The 14032-nt window shown below is 41.6% G+C and overlaps 1 protein-coding gene across 1 annotated transcript; it reads right to left on the bottom strand.

Moving 5' to 3' along the window:
• On the bottom strand, window positions 1-5095 carry mnx2a (motor neuron and pancreas homeobox 2a). The gene is given in 4 exon segments (XM_082969210.1): window positions 1-2838; window positions 2840-3016; window positions 3319-3479; window positions 4429-5095. Coding segments are annotated over 4 exon segments (948 nt in total). The 5' UTR covers window positions 4844-5095; the 3' UTR covers window positions 1-2643.
• Window positions 5096-14032: the final 8937 nt, after the last annotated feature.

Raw genomic sequence — 14032 nt, 5'->3', positions numbered from 1 at the left:
TCCATGAATATTCTTTTTATTTTCTTATTGTTTCTCTTCACATCGACAACATTGAAAAAACCAACATAAGAGCACTGGTATAACATTAAAATATATGACTTATAATCAAACGTGTTTAAATAACATCGGTAACAATACACATAACACGACAGAATATAATTTGCAATTTACCTAGATAATACAAGGTTCAAGGTTGATTTTTAAATGCCATATGAGTGATGAAGAAGTGCATACAGCCATTCACACCGTAGTGTTAAGTAACAGTTCATATCTTGTTCAGAGTTGGCTCAGGTTGGGTAGGCTTCGTTAAGTTGCATTAAAATGATCGTCTTCGTTTTGTAGTTGGGTTTTTTTTTACATCCCTTTCCTGCAGTCAAATGACCAAATTTCCCTCTAGTGGCCTCATGGGTGGAATGTAATTCACATTTTTCATAATACATTATTTTTTAAATACACTGAAAATCCGGTGTTTTCTATGTCCAACGGCTTTATTTCAACTTATGTGATGTACGTGAAGTGTAATATTGGGATGCAAGCTCAAAATGTAATACATTTCAACTCTATCTCTGACATGGTACAAGTGTCTTCTCCTTTTTCTCTTTAAGCCCATAACCATGTGTTATATACTTTTGTTTCAAAGTAGATTTGTTTCAGACTACCCAGAATCCCTCTGGCCCTGATTTTAGACCACTGCAGTAAATGTCATTCAAAAATTCCAACATATGACCTTAAATACAATATTGGATGCATGCAATCATCCTTTTTTTTTGTGAGAGAGTTTTTTTTGTTGTTGAGTTAACAACCAGTGCTATTCAGGGACAATATTGACAGTAAAAATATGACAAAATAGTTTAGTGGACTTAATGTGTTGTGAAATCTGTTGTGAATGTATTGTAATGTTTTTAAAATGGTATAACTGCCTTTATTTTGCTCGAACCCAAGGATCCGTAATAAATACAAATAGAAATGGTGTCATTGTTGGTATCCTTGTTGAATGTGATGTAAATTGTTAAACGAGAGGTGTTTTTAGACAGACAACTATGACAAGAAAGGACAAAACACAAAACGTGTGACATTTGATAGAGAGAAAACTACGAGGAGCATAAAAATAATAACTATTTGTAACAACTCATTACTGAATGTCTTAGGGTCACAGCTGAGGTGTTATAACAACTCATTACTGAATGTCTTAGGGTCACAGCTGAGGTGTTATAACAACTAATTACTGAATGTCTTAGGGCCACAGGTGAGGTGTTATAACAACTCATTACTGAATGTCTTAGGGTCACAGGTGAGGTGTTATAACAACTCATTACTGAATGTCTTAGGGACACAGGTGAGGTGTTATAACAAGTCATTACTGAATGTCTTAGGGTCAAAGGTGAGGTGTTATAACAACTCATTACTGAATGTATTAGGGACACAGGTGAAGTGTTATAACAAGTCATTGCTGAATGTCTTAGGGTCACAGGTGAGGTGTTATAACCACTCATTACTGAATGTCTTAGGGTCACAGGTGAGGTGTTATAACAACTCATTACTGAATGTCTTAGGGTCACAGGTGAGGTGTTATAACCACTCATTACTGAATGTCTTAGGGTCACAGGTGAGGTGTTATAACAACTCATTACTGAATGTCTTAGGGTCACAGCTGAGGTGTTATAACAACTCATTACTGAATGTTTTAGGGTCACAGCTGAGGTGTTATAACAACTCATTACTGAATGTTTTAGGGCCACAGCTGAGGTGTTATAACCACTCATTACTGAATGTTTTAGGGCCACAGCTGAGGTGTTATAACAACTCATTACTGAATGTTTTAGGGCCACAGCTGAGGTGTTATAACCACTCATTACTGAATGTCTTAGGGCCACAGCTGAGGTGAGTAGTTAGTAGTAGCCTACTTTGGATAACATTCTCAGTCTTCATCACTAGTCATGACTGTTGATTATAATACCTGCTGGTGAGTGTGGAGAAAATGTTGTTTATGTCCTGAATGGCACCCTATTCCCCATATAGTGGTTATGAGGACAGGCCTACTCTCCTCCTAACCGCATCCCAATCCTTCTCTCCAGTCCAGGCCCACTGTCCTCATAACCCCATCCCAATCCTTCTCTCCAGTCCAGGCCCACTGTCCTCATAACCCCATCCCAATCCTTCTCTCCAGTCCAGGTCCACTGTCCTCATAACCCCACCCCAACCCTTCTCTCCAGTCCAGGCCCACTGTCCTCATAACCCCATCCCAACCCTTCTCTCCAGTCCAGGCCCACTGTCCTCATAACCCCATCCCAACCCTTCTCTCCAGTCCAGGCCCACTGTCCTCATAACCCCATCCCAATCCTTCTCTCCAGTCCAGGCCCACTGTCCTCATAACCCCATCCCAATCCTTCTCTCCAGTCCAGGCCCACTGTCCTCATAACCCCATCCCAATCCTTCTCTCCAGTCCAGGCCCACTGTCCTCATAACCCCACCCCAACCCTTCTCTCCAGTCCAGGCCCACTGTCCTCATAACCCCACCCCAATCCTTCTCTCCAGTCCAGGCCCACTGTCCTCATAACCCCACCCCAACCCTTCTCTCCAGTCCAGGCCCACTGTCCTCATAACCCCACCCCAATCCTTCTCTCCAGTCCAGGCCCACTGTCCTCATAACCCCATCCCAACCCTTCTCTCCAGTCCAGGCCCACTCTCCTCTAGTTCATTGTCTGAGTAGGAACCATGAGAACTATAGCTGAGCTCTGTAGCAGTGTGCCTCAGGAAATGTTTAGGGCGAGACACTAAACCCACTCCAGCTCCTACGGTATCAGCACTTAACACATCATCTTCTTCCCCTGCTTCCCAGATCCTCCTCATCTTCATCGTCCGGGGTACCAGAGTTGCGGGCGTCTCCAGACCCAGTATTGCTGCCCTGCTTCACCCCGTGTGGGCAGTCGGAGTCACCTTGGCCCTTGATTGCCTGCTCTTTGGCCTTGCGGCTCCGCTTCCACTTCATACGCCTGTTCTGGAACCAGATCTTCACCTGAACGGAATCGGAACACAAAGTCAGAACTGAACACGACAGTTACACGAGGATAAACATGTCAGTCAAACAAACCTGCAGCTCATTTTAGCGTGGGTCTAAAGTTTAGGACATGAATAAACATTTATCCAACTGTTATCTCTATGGGACCGCAGATGGATAATGTTATGTTAGTTATAGCTATGTAACTAAATCTGCAGCAATATTTCTTGTGCATGGTCCCCCATGACACATGAAATAATAAACTTTTCACACAATTGCACAAAAGGATTGAAAATCAGTTCAGGGATCATCATGTTCACCTGTGTCTCTGTGAGCATGAGAGAGGTGGCCACCTCAAAGCGTTTAGGTCTGGACAGGTATTTGTTGAGTTTGAACTGGTTCTCCAGCTGTAGTAGTTGCTGGCTGGTGAAGGCTGTTCTTGGCCTACGACACTTTCCCATCAGACTAGCCTGAGAAGAGGCTAGAGTGGAGACCATGAGAGAGAGGTTATTATCACATGTTAAACTACTACTACTACTAATAATAATAATAATAGTTATTATAAAAGAAGTATAATGATAATAATCTATGGTTTATGTGTAAATGTGTTTATGTTTTTCAGGTTCTTGCTCTTCCTCAGAAGATGGAGCTGAGATATAAATGTTTTCATCTTTAAAAGCTGTCCTTTCTGATAATATCAGTTTAATTGGACTTTGGTTTACAGTTGTCCTGAGGACAGGGTGATATGGCTTTAAGCAGGGCTATACAACTCAACAGAATTCGGGGACTTTGTTGATGAAGTGGAATAATTGCATCCGGTGTTTCTTTATTGTATATTGTTCAATCTCACACTTGGCTATCGCCTATTAATTAAAATATTATTTATGACTAAGGTAAATAATTACAGACAAAGAGACATGATTGTGGTTCAAGAGAAAATAGGCTGCTGGTTCAACGACACTCAAGATCACCTGAAAGATGCAATGACAACTATTTTTTTTTTTTGTGTGTTTGACTGCTTATTTTTTGTGTAATTTAAAAAAAATTATAATCTTGATAATATCTGAATTTAAAACGAATAATTTACAAATCCATTATTTTAAATATATAATAGAAGAGCAAGATATGAAAGGAATATTTGATTTTTTACAATATCCCATTTCATGAGTCCTCCTACAATGTAGTAAATTCGACATATTGTTCAACGAAATTATAACGGCTAATTAATTCAATGAAAATATCGCGAAATGATGCAGCACCAATACAGTAATTAGGTTTAATAAGCAAGAGACAACATTCTGTTTCAATAATTTATTTACAACTACTTTATTTTCACACAATATATTTTATAGCTATTATGAACAGTGGTAAAGAGAGATACTTCAATTATATTCAAAGAATTACAAATGGGACGCCTGAAGGCTACTTGCCACCATAGTCACCGAGTCTTGGTATCATCATTCCAGCTCTAATCCAGTGTTCTAGCGGAAACCCAGCCATAACTGCTGCCTTTAGGTGCTCCGGGTACGGCTGGGCGAAACTGGGATAGGCGAAGGCTGTGTGCTGCCCACCCAGAGCCGCGACGGGGTACATGTGGGTGGGATACATTCCAGGGATGGCTCCCTGAGACAGCTGGGTCAGTCCATGGTGAGAGAAATTCAATAGAGCCGGTTTGGGGATAATTCCGGTCTGAATGTGGATACCGCTGGTGGTCCTCCGCGGGGATGGGGTCTCCGACCGGCGGCACGAGAATGGGCTGTCCTCAGAACACAGTCCCGGGGAGCTGTCTCGGTCCACCCGGTGCGCCAACAGCGCGTCGATTCCAAAGTTCTTAGATTTCGCCATTGTGTACTTTTCCTGAGACTTTACACCAACTCAAATTATTCTTCTGGGTTATAATTGCTGGATTAGAGTTGTTTTAGGCGAAACGAAACAGCATCTCATCCAGATAGTTTTAAAACACGACTTTTTGTCTAACGTTTCAGGTTTTTTTTTAAACAAATAATAATAAAACGTTACGTTATTACTTTCTTGACAATATCCTTTTTTTTCTCTTTTGTTATAATTTGTCCGGCCGTGCCGTGCCGTGCCAGTCGTCTCCACCTGAAACTGGCAACTTTTCTCACAACGCTCTGCAATTGAACCTCGGAAATGGATAAACGGGATCCTTGGCATGTCCCAACTCCGTTGAACCTCCCCAAACCGGCCTGTGATTGGCTCATCTTCTTCCACTAATTGGTCTTTTGACCAATCAGACCAGACAAAAGATCAGAATTAGGCTGCCTGTATAACCCAGCACGGGCAGGACTTTATAGAAGGTGTCAAACTGATTCCATGGAGGGCCCAGTGTCTGCAGGTTTTTATTTTTTCTTTCAATTAAGACCTCGACAACCAAGCGAGGGGAGTTCCTTACTAATTAGTGACCTTAATTCATCCATCAAGTACAAGGGTGGAGCGAAAACCCGCAGACACTCGATAGCTGAAAAAGTCTTGATTAGGCCTATATAGGAGATAAAACAAATAGTTTAAGTAAAAAACAGTCTTCCATCCGTGACATCTCAGTGATTTCTTTCCATAATAGAAAATATCACAACGCCCTTAACAAAATACTAATAACCCAAGGGAGAAAGATGAAGCTCAAATGTCGTTTTGGAAATGTATTTGTCACCTTTCGAAGAAGCAGCAGCCTAGAAATACTACGAGCCTGTGCAGTGAATGAAAGGCATATATAATTTAGATTCTGAACAAGCATAACGCATTCCTGCTGTCCATTGTCATTCATCTTTTTTTGATAGATTCTAGACCTTTCCATTACAAATAAATTAAAAAAATACAGCATTTTGATTGACATGTCAACAAATTCTGTCGTCAAGAGGAAGAAGTCGCCTAATAACCAGTGCTATATATAATCTTTATACCACAAATAATAATTAACGTTAAATGTTTTGTTGATTTCATTTTTTGACTTTGTTGGGTGCATAAGACCAGTGGTGGAAAAAGTACCCGATTTTCATACTTGAGTTAAAGTAAAGATACCTTATTAGAAAATGACTCAAGTAAAAGTGAAAGTCACCCAGTAAAATTCTACTTGAGTAAAAGTAAAACAGTATTTGGTTTTAAATGTACTTAAGTACCAAAAGTACATGCTTAAGTATCAAAAGTAAAATGAATAGTATAAATGATTTCAAAGTCCTTATATTAAGCGAACTAGACCACACGATTGTCTTGTTTTTGTTATTTACGGACAGCCAGGGTCACACTCCAACACTCAGACCTTTACAAACAAAGCATTTGTGTTTAGTGAGTCCTCCAGATCACATGCAGGGATTTTCTCTGTAAGTGCGTGAATTAGACCATTTTTCTGTCCTGCTAAGCATTCAAAATGTAACGAGTACTTTTCGGTGTCAGGGAAAATGTACGGAGTAAAAAATACATTATTCTCTTTATGAACGTAGTGGAGTAAAAGTAAAAATTGTCAAAAAAATATAAATAGTAAAATACAGATACCCCAAAAAAATCTACTTAATTAGAAATGATTTACTTATTTTTACTTAAGTACTTTACGCCACTGCATAAGACCAAGTTTGCAAGTTTCAGTCACTCATCCACACGTTAGTAAAATGAAAGTGTAAATGGAATGAGGCCTTTTGTTCACCAAACATACATGTGGTTGGCATTAAAATGTACCGAATTTAATATGAACATAACATAATTATACGGGAGAGTAGTATCAGAAATGTAAACTACTATTTTCTATAGATATGCTATATATGCTATGTTTATATATATATATATATTTTTTTACCAATTATGAATTATAATATAACCTACCTTGTATTATATTTTTATTACTACAAGAGTACAAACCACAAGAATATGAATCGAAAATCTTGTTAAAGTTTCACCTTAATAATATTAATTCTTGTCTTAACATTCGCTGAACAAGCTGGACATGCAGAGGTGGTTGTAGACCATTTCAACGAGGGGGGGGGGGGGGGGGGGGGCCAAGCTGGGGCCAGTTATACTGTTAGAGGGGCCAGTTATACTGTTAGAGGGGCCAGTTATACTGTTAGAGGGGCCAGTTATACTGTTAGAGGGGCCAGTTATACTGTTAGAGGGGCCAGTTGTACTGTTAGAGGGGCCAGTTGTACTGTTAGAGGGGCCGGCGGGGGGCCAGTTACATTAGAGTTATTGTTGTCATATCGTTTTCTTCACTGCCATTAGCAGGCAAAATACCATGTTCATAATCATCATCGTTGCCACTGTCTAATAACAGATGTAAAAAAAATAATGATACCAAAATGTTGTTATGTAAAAATTCTTTCATACTCCACATTTAGGGGGGCCACAAGGGGGTCCAAAATTGTTGTCACAGGGGCACTGCCCAATATCCGTTTTGTCTTCATTTATAAGTAGGCCTATGATCGAGGGTTTCCACAATTTCAAATTCCCCGTTATGAATGCCAGTGTTGCATAGGAACAAGGTTTTCAATGGTCTGATGTAAAAGGCACTGTGCCTTTATCTTTGTGAAAGTAAAACCTATACGGGACCATGAAGATATATTACCGGATCAAAGTCTGATTGACAGAGAAATGGGGAGGGACAGGGGTTAGTTGACAAGGCTGTGATTGGACAGGGCTATAGTTGACTAGGCTGTGATTGGACAGGGCTATAGTTGACAAGGCTGTGATTGGACAGGGCTATAGTTGACTAGGCTGTGACTGGACAGGGCTATAGTTGACAAGACTGTGATTGGACAGGGCTATAGTTGACTAGGCTGCGATTGGTTTCCAGTGTCATGTGTGATTGAAACGGGATTGTAGGTCGTGCAAAAGTGAAAGGGAAATGTTAACACCTAATTCAGACTCAGAAAATGTATACCTTTCCTATGCTCGCCTTTCCTATGCTCGCATTTCCTATGCTCGCACCTTGTCTCAGTAGTTGGTTTTCAGACTTACTGTTTTGAGGTGTGAACGGGTTTTGCAGGCCTGGTTAGCTTGCGTTAGCTGAATACATTTAATTAAACCATTGAAAACCTTCCCACTTGCTTGGCCAATAGATTTTCTTGTGGAGTTTTCGTTCAATAGGGTTTTCAGTACATTTATCTAAAGCCGTCCCTTTAAATTTTGTGTACCTTTAATTTGAGTTTTCTCGACAGACTGGAGGAGAACGGTTCAGAATATTATGTATGAATGACAGAAAGCCATGTAAATACGTACATATTCATCTCATATTGGTAGTTAAATAAAGGTAAAATAAAAAGAGATTGTATATATTTTTTTTAGGGTTAGGAATGTATTAAAGAATAATAATAAAAACAGGTTTGAGCCTTTACGCACAAAATATATTGGTGAATCGAAAATAGTGGTTTGATTGATCCTGAAAGTTGACATATTTTTTTTAATTGTTCAATACATGAAATATTGTATTGTGTAAAAAGTGTGTCTAAGGAGTTGAACAGTAGTCACATAAATCTACCCTGATAATCACTAATCATGGAGCTGTCATAGGAGTTGAACAGTAGTCCTATAAATCTACCCTGATAATCACTAATCATGGAGCTATCATAGGAGTTGAACAGTAGTCCTGTAAATCTACCCTGATAATCACTAATCATGGAGCTATCATAGGAGTTGAACAGTAGTCCCATAAATCTACCCTGATAATCACTAATCATGGAGCTGTCATAGGAGTTGAACAGTAGTCCTATAAATCTACCCTGATAATCACTAATCATGGAGCTATCATAGGAGTTGAACAGTAGTCCTGTAAATCTACCCTGATAATCACTAATCATGGAGCTGTCATAGGAGTTGAACAGTAGTCCTGTAAATCTACCCTGATAATCACTAATCATGGAGCTGTCATAGGAGTTGAACAGTAGTCCTGTAAATCTACCCTGATAATCACTAATCATGGAGCTGTCATAGGAGTTGAACAGTAGTCCCATAAATCTACCCTGATATTCACTAATCATGGAGCTATCATAGGAGTTGAACAGTAGTCCTGTAAATCTACCCTGATAATCACTAATCATGGAGCTATCATAGGAGTTGAACAGTAGTCCTGTAAATCTACCCTGATATTCACTAATCATGGAGCTATCATAGGAGTTGAACAGTAGTCCTGTAAATCTACCCTGATAATCACTAATCATGGAGCTATCATAGGAGTTGAACAGTAGTCCCATAAATCTACCCTGATAATCACTAATCATGGAGCTGTCATAGGAGTTGAACAGTAGTCCCATAAATCTACCCTGATAATCACTAATCATGGAGCTATCATAGGAGTTGAACAGTAGTCCTGTAAATCTACCCTGATAATCACTAATCATGGAGCTGTCATAGGAGTTGAACAGTAGTCCTGTAAATCTACCCTGATAATCACTAATCATGGAGCTATCATAGGAGTTGAACAGTAGTCCCATAAATCTACCCTGATAATCACTAATCATGGAGCTATCATAGGAGTTGAACAGTAGTCCTGTAAATCTACCCTGATAATCACTAATCATGGAGCTATCATAGGAGTTGAACAGTAGTCCTGTAAATCTACCCTGATAATCACTAATCATGGAGCTATCATAGGAGTTGAACAGTAGTCCTGTAAATCTACCCTGATAATCACTAATCAGCTCTTATTAATTAAGCTGTAAATTACAGTGGTGTTATTTCTATTGTAAAATAAAAAAATAAGAACGTAGATTTTGTTCCACTTGGAACCGACAGATTGCTAGACATTATTTATAGTTTCATCTCGCGTTAAGGTCGTGGAATTATGAGGGGATTAAGTCAAGGTCAGAATACAGCGTGTCTGTAGACACACCTTCATTTCTTTGATCTCCACCCCCAACGAATAGCGGGCGGAACAGCATGCTTAAGTTCCACCTCAGGATACGCGTAACTGATGTGAAATGGCTAGCTAGTTAGCGGTGGTAAGCGCTAATAGCGTTTCAATCGGGTGACGTCACTCGCTCTGAGACCTTGAAAAAGTTGTTCCCCTTTTGCTCTGCTAGGGCCGCGGCTTTTGTGGCGCGATGGGTAACGATGCTTCGTGGGGTGTCGGTTGTTGATGTGTGCAGAGGGTCCCTGGTTCGAGCCCGGGTTGCGGCGAAGAGAGGGACGGAAGCTATACTGTTACATACGCGTAGAGAGAAAAAATGCTTTAAAAGGGAATTACGTTCCATTTGTGCACACTCTTAACTCGGGTCGGAATTGGGCCCCTTAAATGGAAAAATAAACAAATAATTGAATAACCAACAGGCTCCTGCTGCCATAGGCCTACTGCTTTGTATGTCAGTTAGCTGGTGGTCAGACACAACACCATGCAAAGCAGCAAGCGATGAGCTACATGTGTTTGGTCAGGTCAGGGTTAGAACGTCAGCGGAAGACAGATGACTTATAAAACACTGCTTTATCTGACCTTGACACTTTTGGCTTTTTCTACCACTCAGTTTCACCGGCTGACATAGAGACAGTTTTCTCACAGTCAGCCAGTAAGACACACACACGCACGCACGCACGCGCGCACACACACACACACACACACACACACACACACACACACAGGCACACACACACACAGGCACACCCACGCACGCACGCACACAGGCACACCCACCCACGCGCACACACACACACACACACACACACACACAGGCACACCCACGCACGCACGCACACAGGCACACCCACGCGCACGCACACACACACACACACACCCACCCACGCGCACACACACACACACACACACACACACAGGCACACCCACCCACCCACGCGCACACACGCGCACACACACACACACACACACACACACACACACACACACACACACACACACACACACACACACACACACACACACACACACACACACACACACACACACACACACACAGGCACACCCACCCACGCGCACACCCACGCACGCACACACATACACACACACACACACACACACACACACAGGCACACCCACCCACACGCACACACACACAGGCACACCCACACACACACACACACACACACACACACACACACACACACAGGCACACCCACCCACACCCACACAGGCGCACGCACGCACACACACACACACACACACACACACACACAGGCACACACACACAGGCACACCCACACACACACACACACACACACACAGGCACACCCACACACACAGGCGCACGCACGCACGCACGCACGCACGCACACAGACACACACACACACACACACACACACACACATATTCCTTTTCCCCATCTTCTACATTGTGTTAGATATTGTGGCATTGTTACAAAAACAACATAAATCAACAAAGCTGATCAATGTGTATTACTATTCAATGCCACAATATTTATTGATAGTTGAGAACACATGCTTATGACATTTTTACATTTAAACAGACACTCTTATCCAGAGCGACTTACAGTAGTGAATACATACATTTTTTGTACTGGCCCCCCCGTGGGAATCGAACCCACAACCCTGGCATTGCAAACACCATGCTCTACCAACTGAGCTACACGGGAAGACACTAATTACAGGTATCATTATAACCATTATCACAGGCTGAAACTGATATCCCAGAAGGAAATGTGGCTGACTGTTCAGGTGCTTTTCCCCCACTAATCATCACCACACGTAATCGTAGAAAACATCAGCCATTTTTAGGAGGCACTGAAAAAAATTGAAGTATTGTGAGCGGAAATGTGAATGTTTGTTACAACTTCCGGTGAACCCCTGAGGCTGTACCCTTACAGTTTTTGACAGTAACCTATAGACTATTGTGGCTATTTGAGCATAATGTAAGGAAAGGGGAAAGGGGGGATAGCTAGTCATTTTGTACAACTGAATGCCTTCAACTGAAATGTGTCATTCCTGCATTTAACCCAACCCCTCTGAATCAGAGAGATGCGGAGGGGCTGCCTTAATCGACATCCACGTCATCGGCGCACGGGGAACTTTGGGTTAACTGCCTTGTTCAGGGCCCGGGGAACAGTGGGTTAACTGCCTTGTTCAGGGGCCCGGGGAACAGTGGGTTAACTGCCTTGTTCAGGGCCCGGGGAACAGTGGGTTAACTGCCTTGCTCAGGGCCCGGGGAACAGTGGGTTAACTGCCTTGCTCAGGGCCCGGGGAACAGTGGGTTAACTGCCTTGTTCAGGGGCCCGGGGAACAGTGGGTTAACTGCCTTGTTCAGGGGCCCGGGGAACAGTGGGTTAACTGCCTTGTTCAGGGCCCGGGGAACAGTGGGTTAACTGCCTTGCTCAGGGCCCGGGGAACAGTGGGTTAACTGCCTTGTTCAGGGGCAGAACGACATCTTTTTTTTACCTTGTCAGCTTGAGGATTCGATTCAGCAAATTTTCGGTTACTGCCCCTAACGCCTACCTACAAAACCAATGGAGAAAATCGCATAACATTTTCACGTGGAAATAGCTTTTGATTTCTATTATATAGCCTACAGTAGTCTATATGAGGTGTTCAATGCAGTCCATAATAACTGATCTGTACCTGACTACAGTGTCCATGATAAATGACTACTGTAGTTACACAATGTGTGTTTTTCCCACTGTGGGAAATAGGTGGTTGGTGGACCGGACAGATAAATCACCTTCAGTTCAACTACAGCTATCTAGACCTTGTAACCCTCATTAAAGTCATCTCATTACTGAGACGATGGTAATTTATGAAACACGTTCTCATCGTTCATTAATTGGCGTTGGTGGGAACTCATAGGACAAGCTTGGAGCTGAGCGAATAAGAGCTACGGTTTGTGACTGGTGTCTAATGACAGTGGGTTTATGGGAAGTTTCAGAATTTCAGTTTTAGGAAAAAAATGTATTGTCGTCATAATATGGCAGTTGTTACGTGTAGAAAAGTTGTGATTGTAAAATCTGGTTGTAAAATTATTATTACACATTCCAATAGGTCCAATAGGAGCGTTTTTAACAAGATATGAAAGCATTAAACAATCAGGATTATTGTTAGCAAATCAAATCAAATTGTATTTGTCAATGCTCCGAATACAACAGGTGTAGTAGACCTCACAGTGAAATGCTGAATACAACAGGTGTAGTAGACCTCACAGTGAAATGCTGAATACAACAGGTGTAGTAGACCTCACAGTGAAATGCTGAATACAACAGGTGTAGTAGACCTTACAGTGAAATGCTGAATACAACAGGTGTAGTAGACCTTACAGTGAAATGCTGAATACAACAGGTGTAGTAGACCTCACAGTGAAATGCTGAATACAACAGGTGTAGTAGACCTCACAGTGAAATGCTGAATACAACAGGTGTAGTAGACCTTACAGTGAAATGCTGAATACAACAGGTGTAGTAGACCTTACAGTGAAATGCTGAATACAACAGGTGTAGTAGACCTCACAGTGAAATGCAGAATACAACAGGTGTAGTAGACCCCACAGTGAAATGCAGAATACAACAGGTGTAGTAGACCTCACAGTGAAATGCAGAATACAACAGGTGTAGTAGACCTCACAGTGAAATGCAGAATACAACAGGTGTAGTAGACCTCACAGTGAAATGCTGAATACAACAGGTGTAGTAGACCTTACAGTGAAATGCTGAATACAACAGATGTAGTAGACCTCACAGTGAAATGCTGAATACAACAGGTGTAGTAGACCTTACAGTGAAATGCTGAATACAACAGGTGTAGTAGACCTCACAGTGAAATGCTGAATACAACAGGTGTAGTAGACCTCACAGTGAAATGCTGAATACAACAGGTGTAGTAGACCTCACAGTGAAATGCTGAATACAACAGGTGTAGTAGACCTTACAGTGAAATGCTGAATACAACAGGTGTAGTAGACCTCACAGTGAAATGCTGAATACAACAGGTGTAGTAGACCTCACAGTGAAATGCTGAATACAACAGGTGTAGTAGACCTTACAGTGAAATGCTGAATACAACAGGTGTAGTAGACCTTACAGTGAAATGCAGAATACAACAGGTGTAGTAGACCTCACAGTGAAATGCTGAATACAACAGGTGTAGTA

This window comes from Salmo salar, chromosome 25 (genome assembly GCF_965601325.2).
Source record: "Salmo salar chromosome 25, fSalSal1, whole genome shotgun sequence".
Classification (NCBI taxonomy): Eukaryota; Metazoa; Chordata; class Actinopteri; order Salmoniformes; family Salmonidae; genus Salmo; species Salmo salar.
This window is presented reverse-complemented; position numbering and strand designations above follow the sequence as displayed.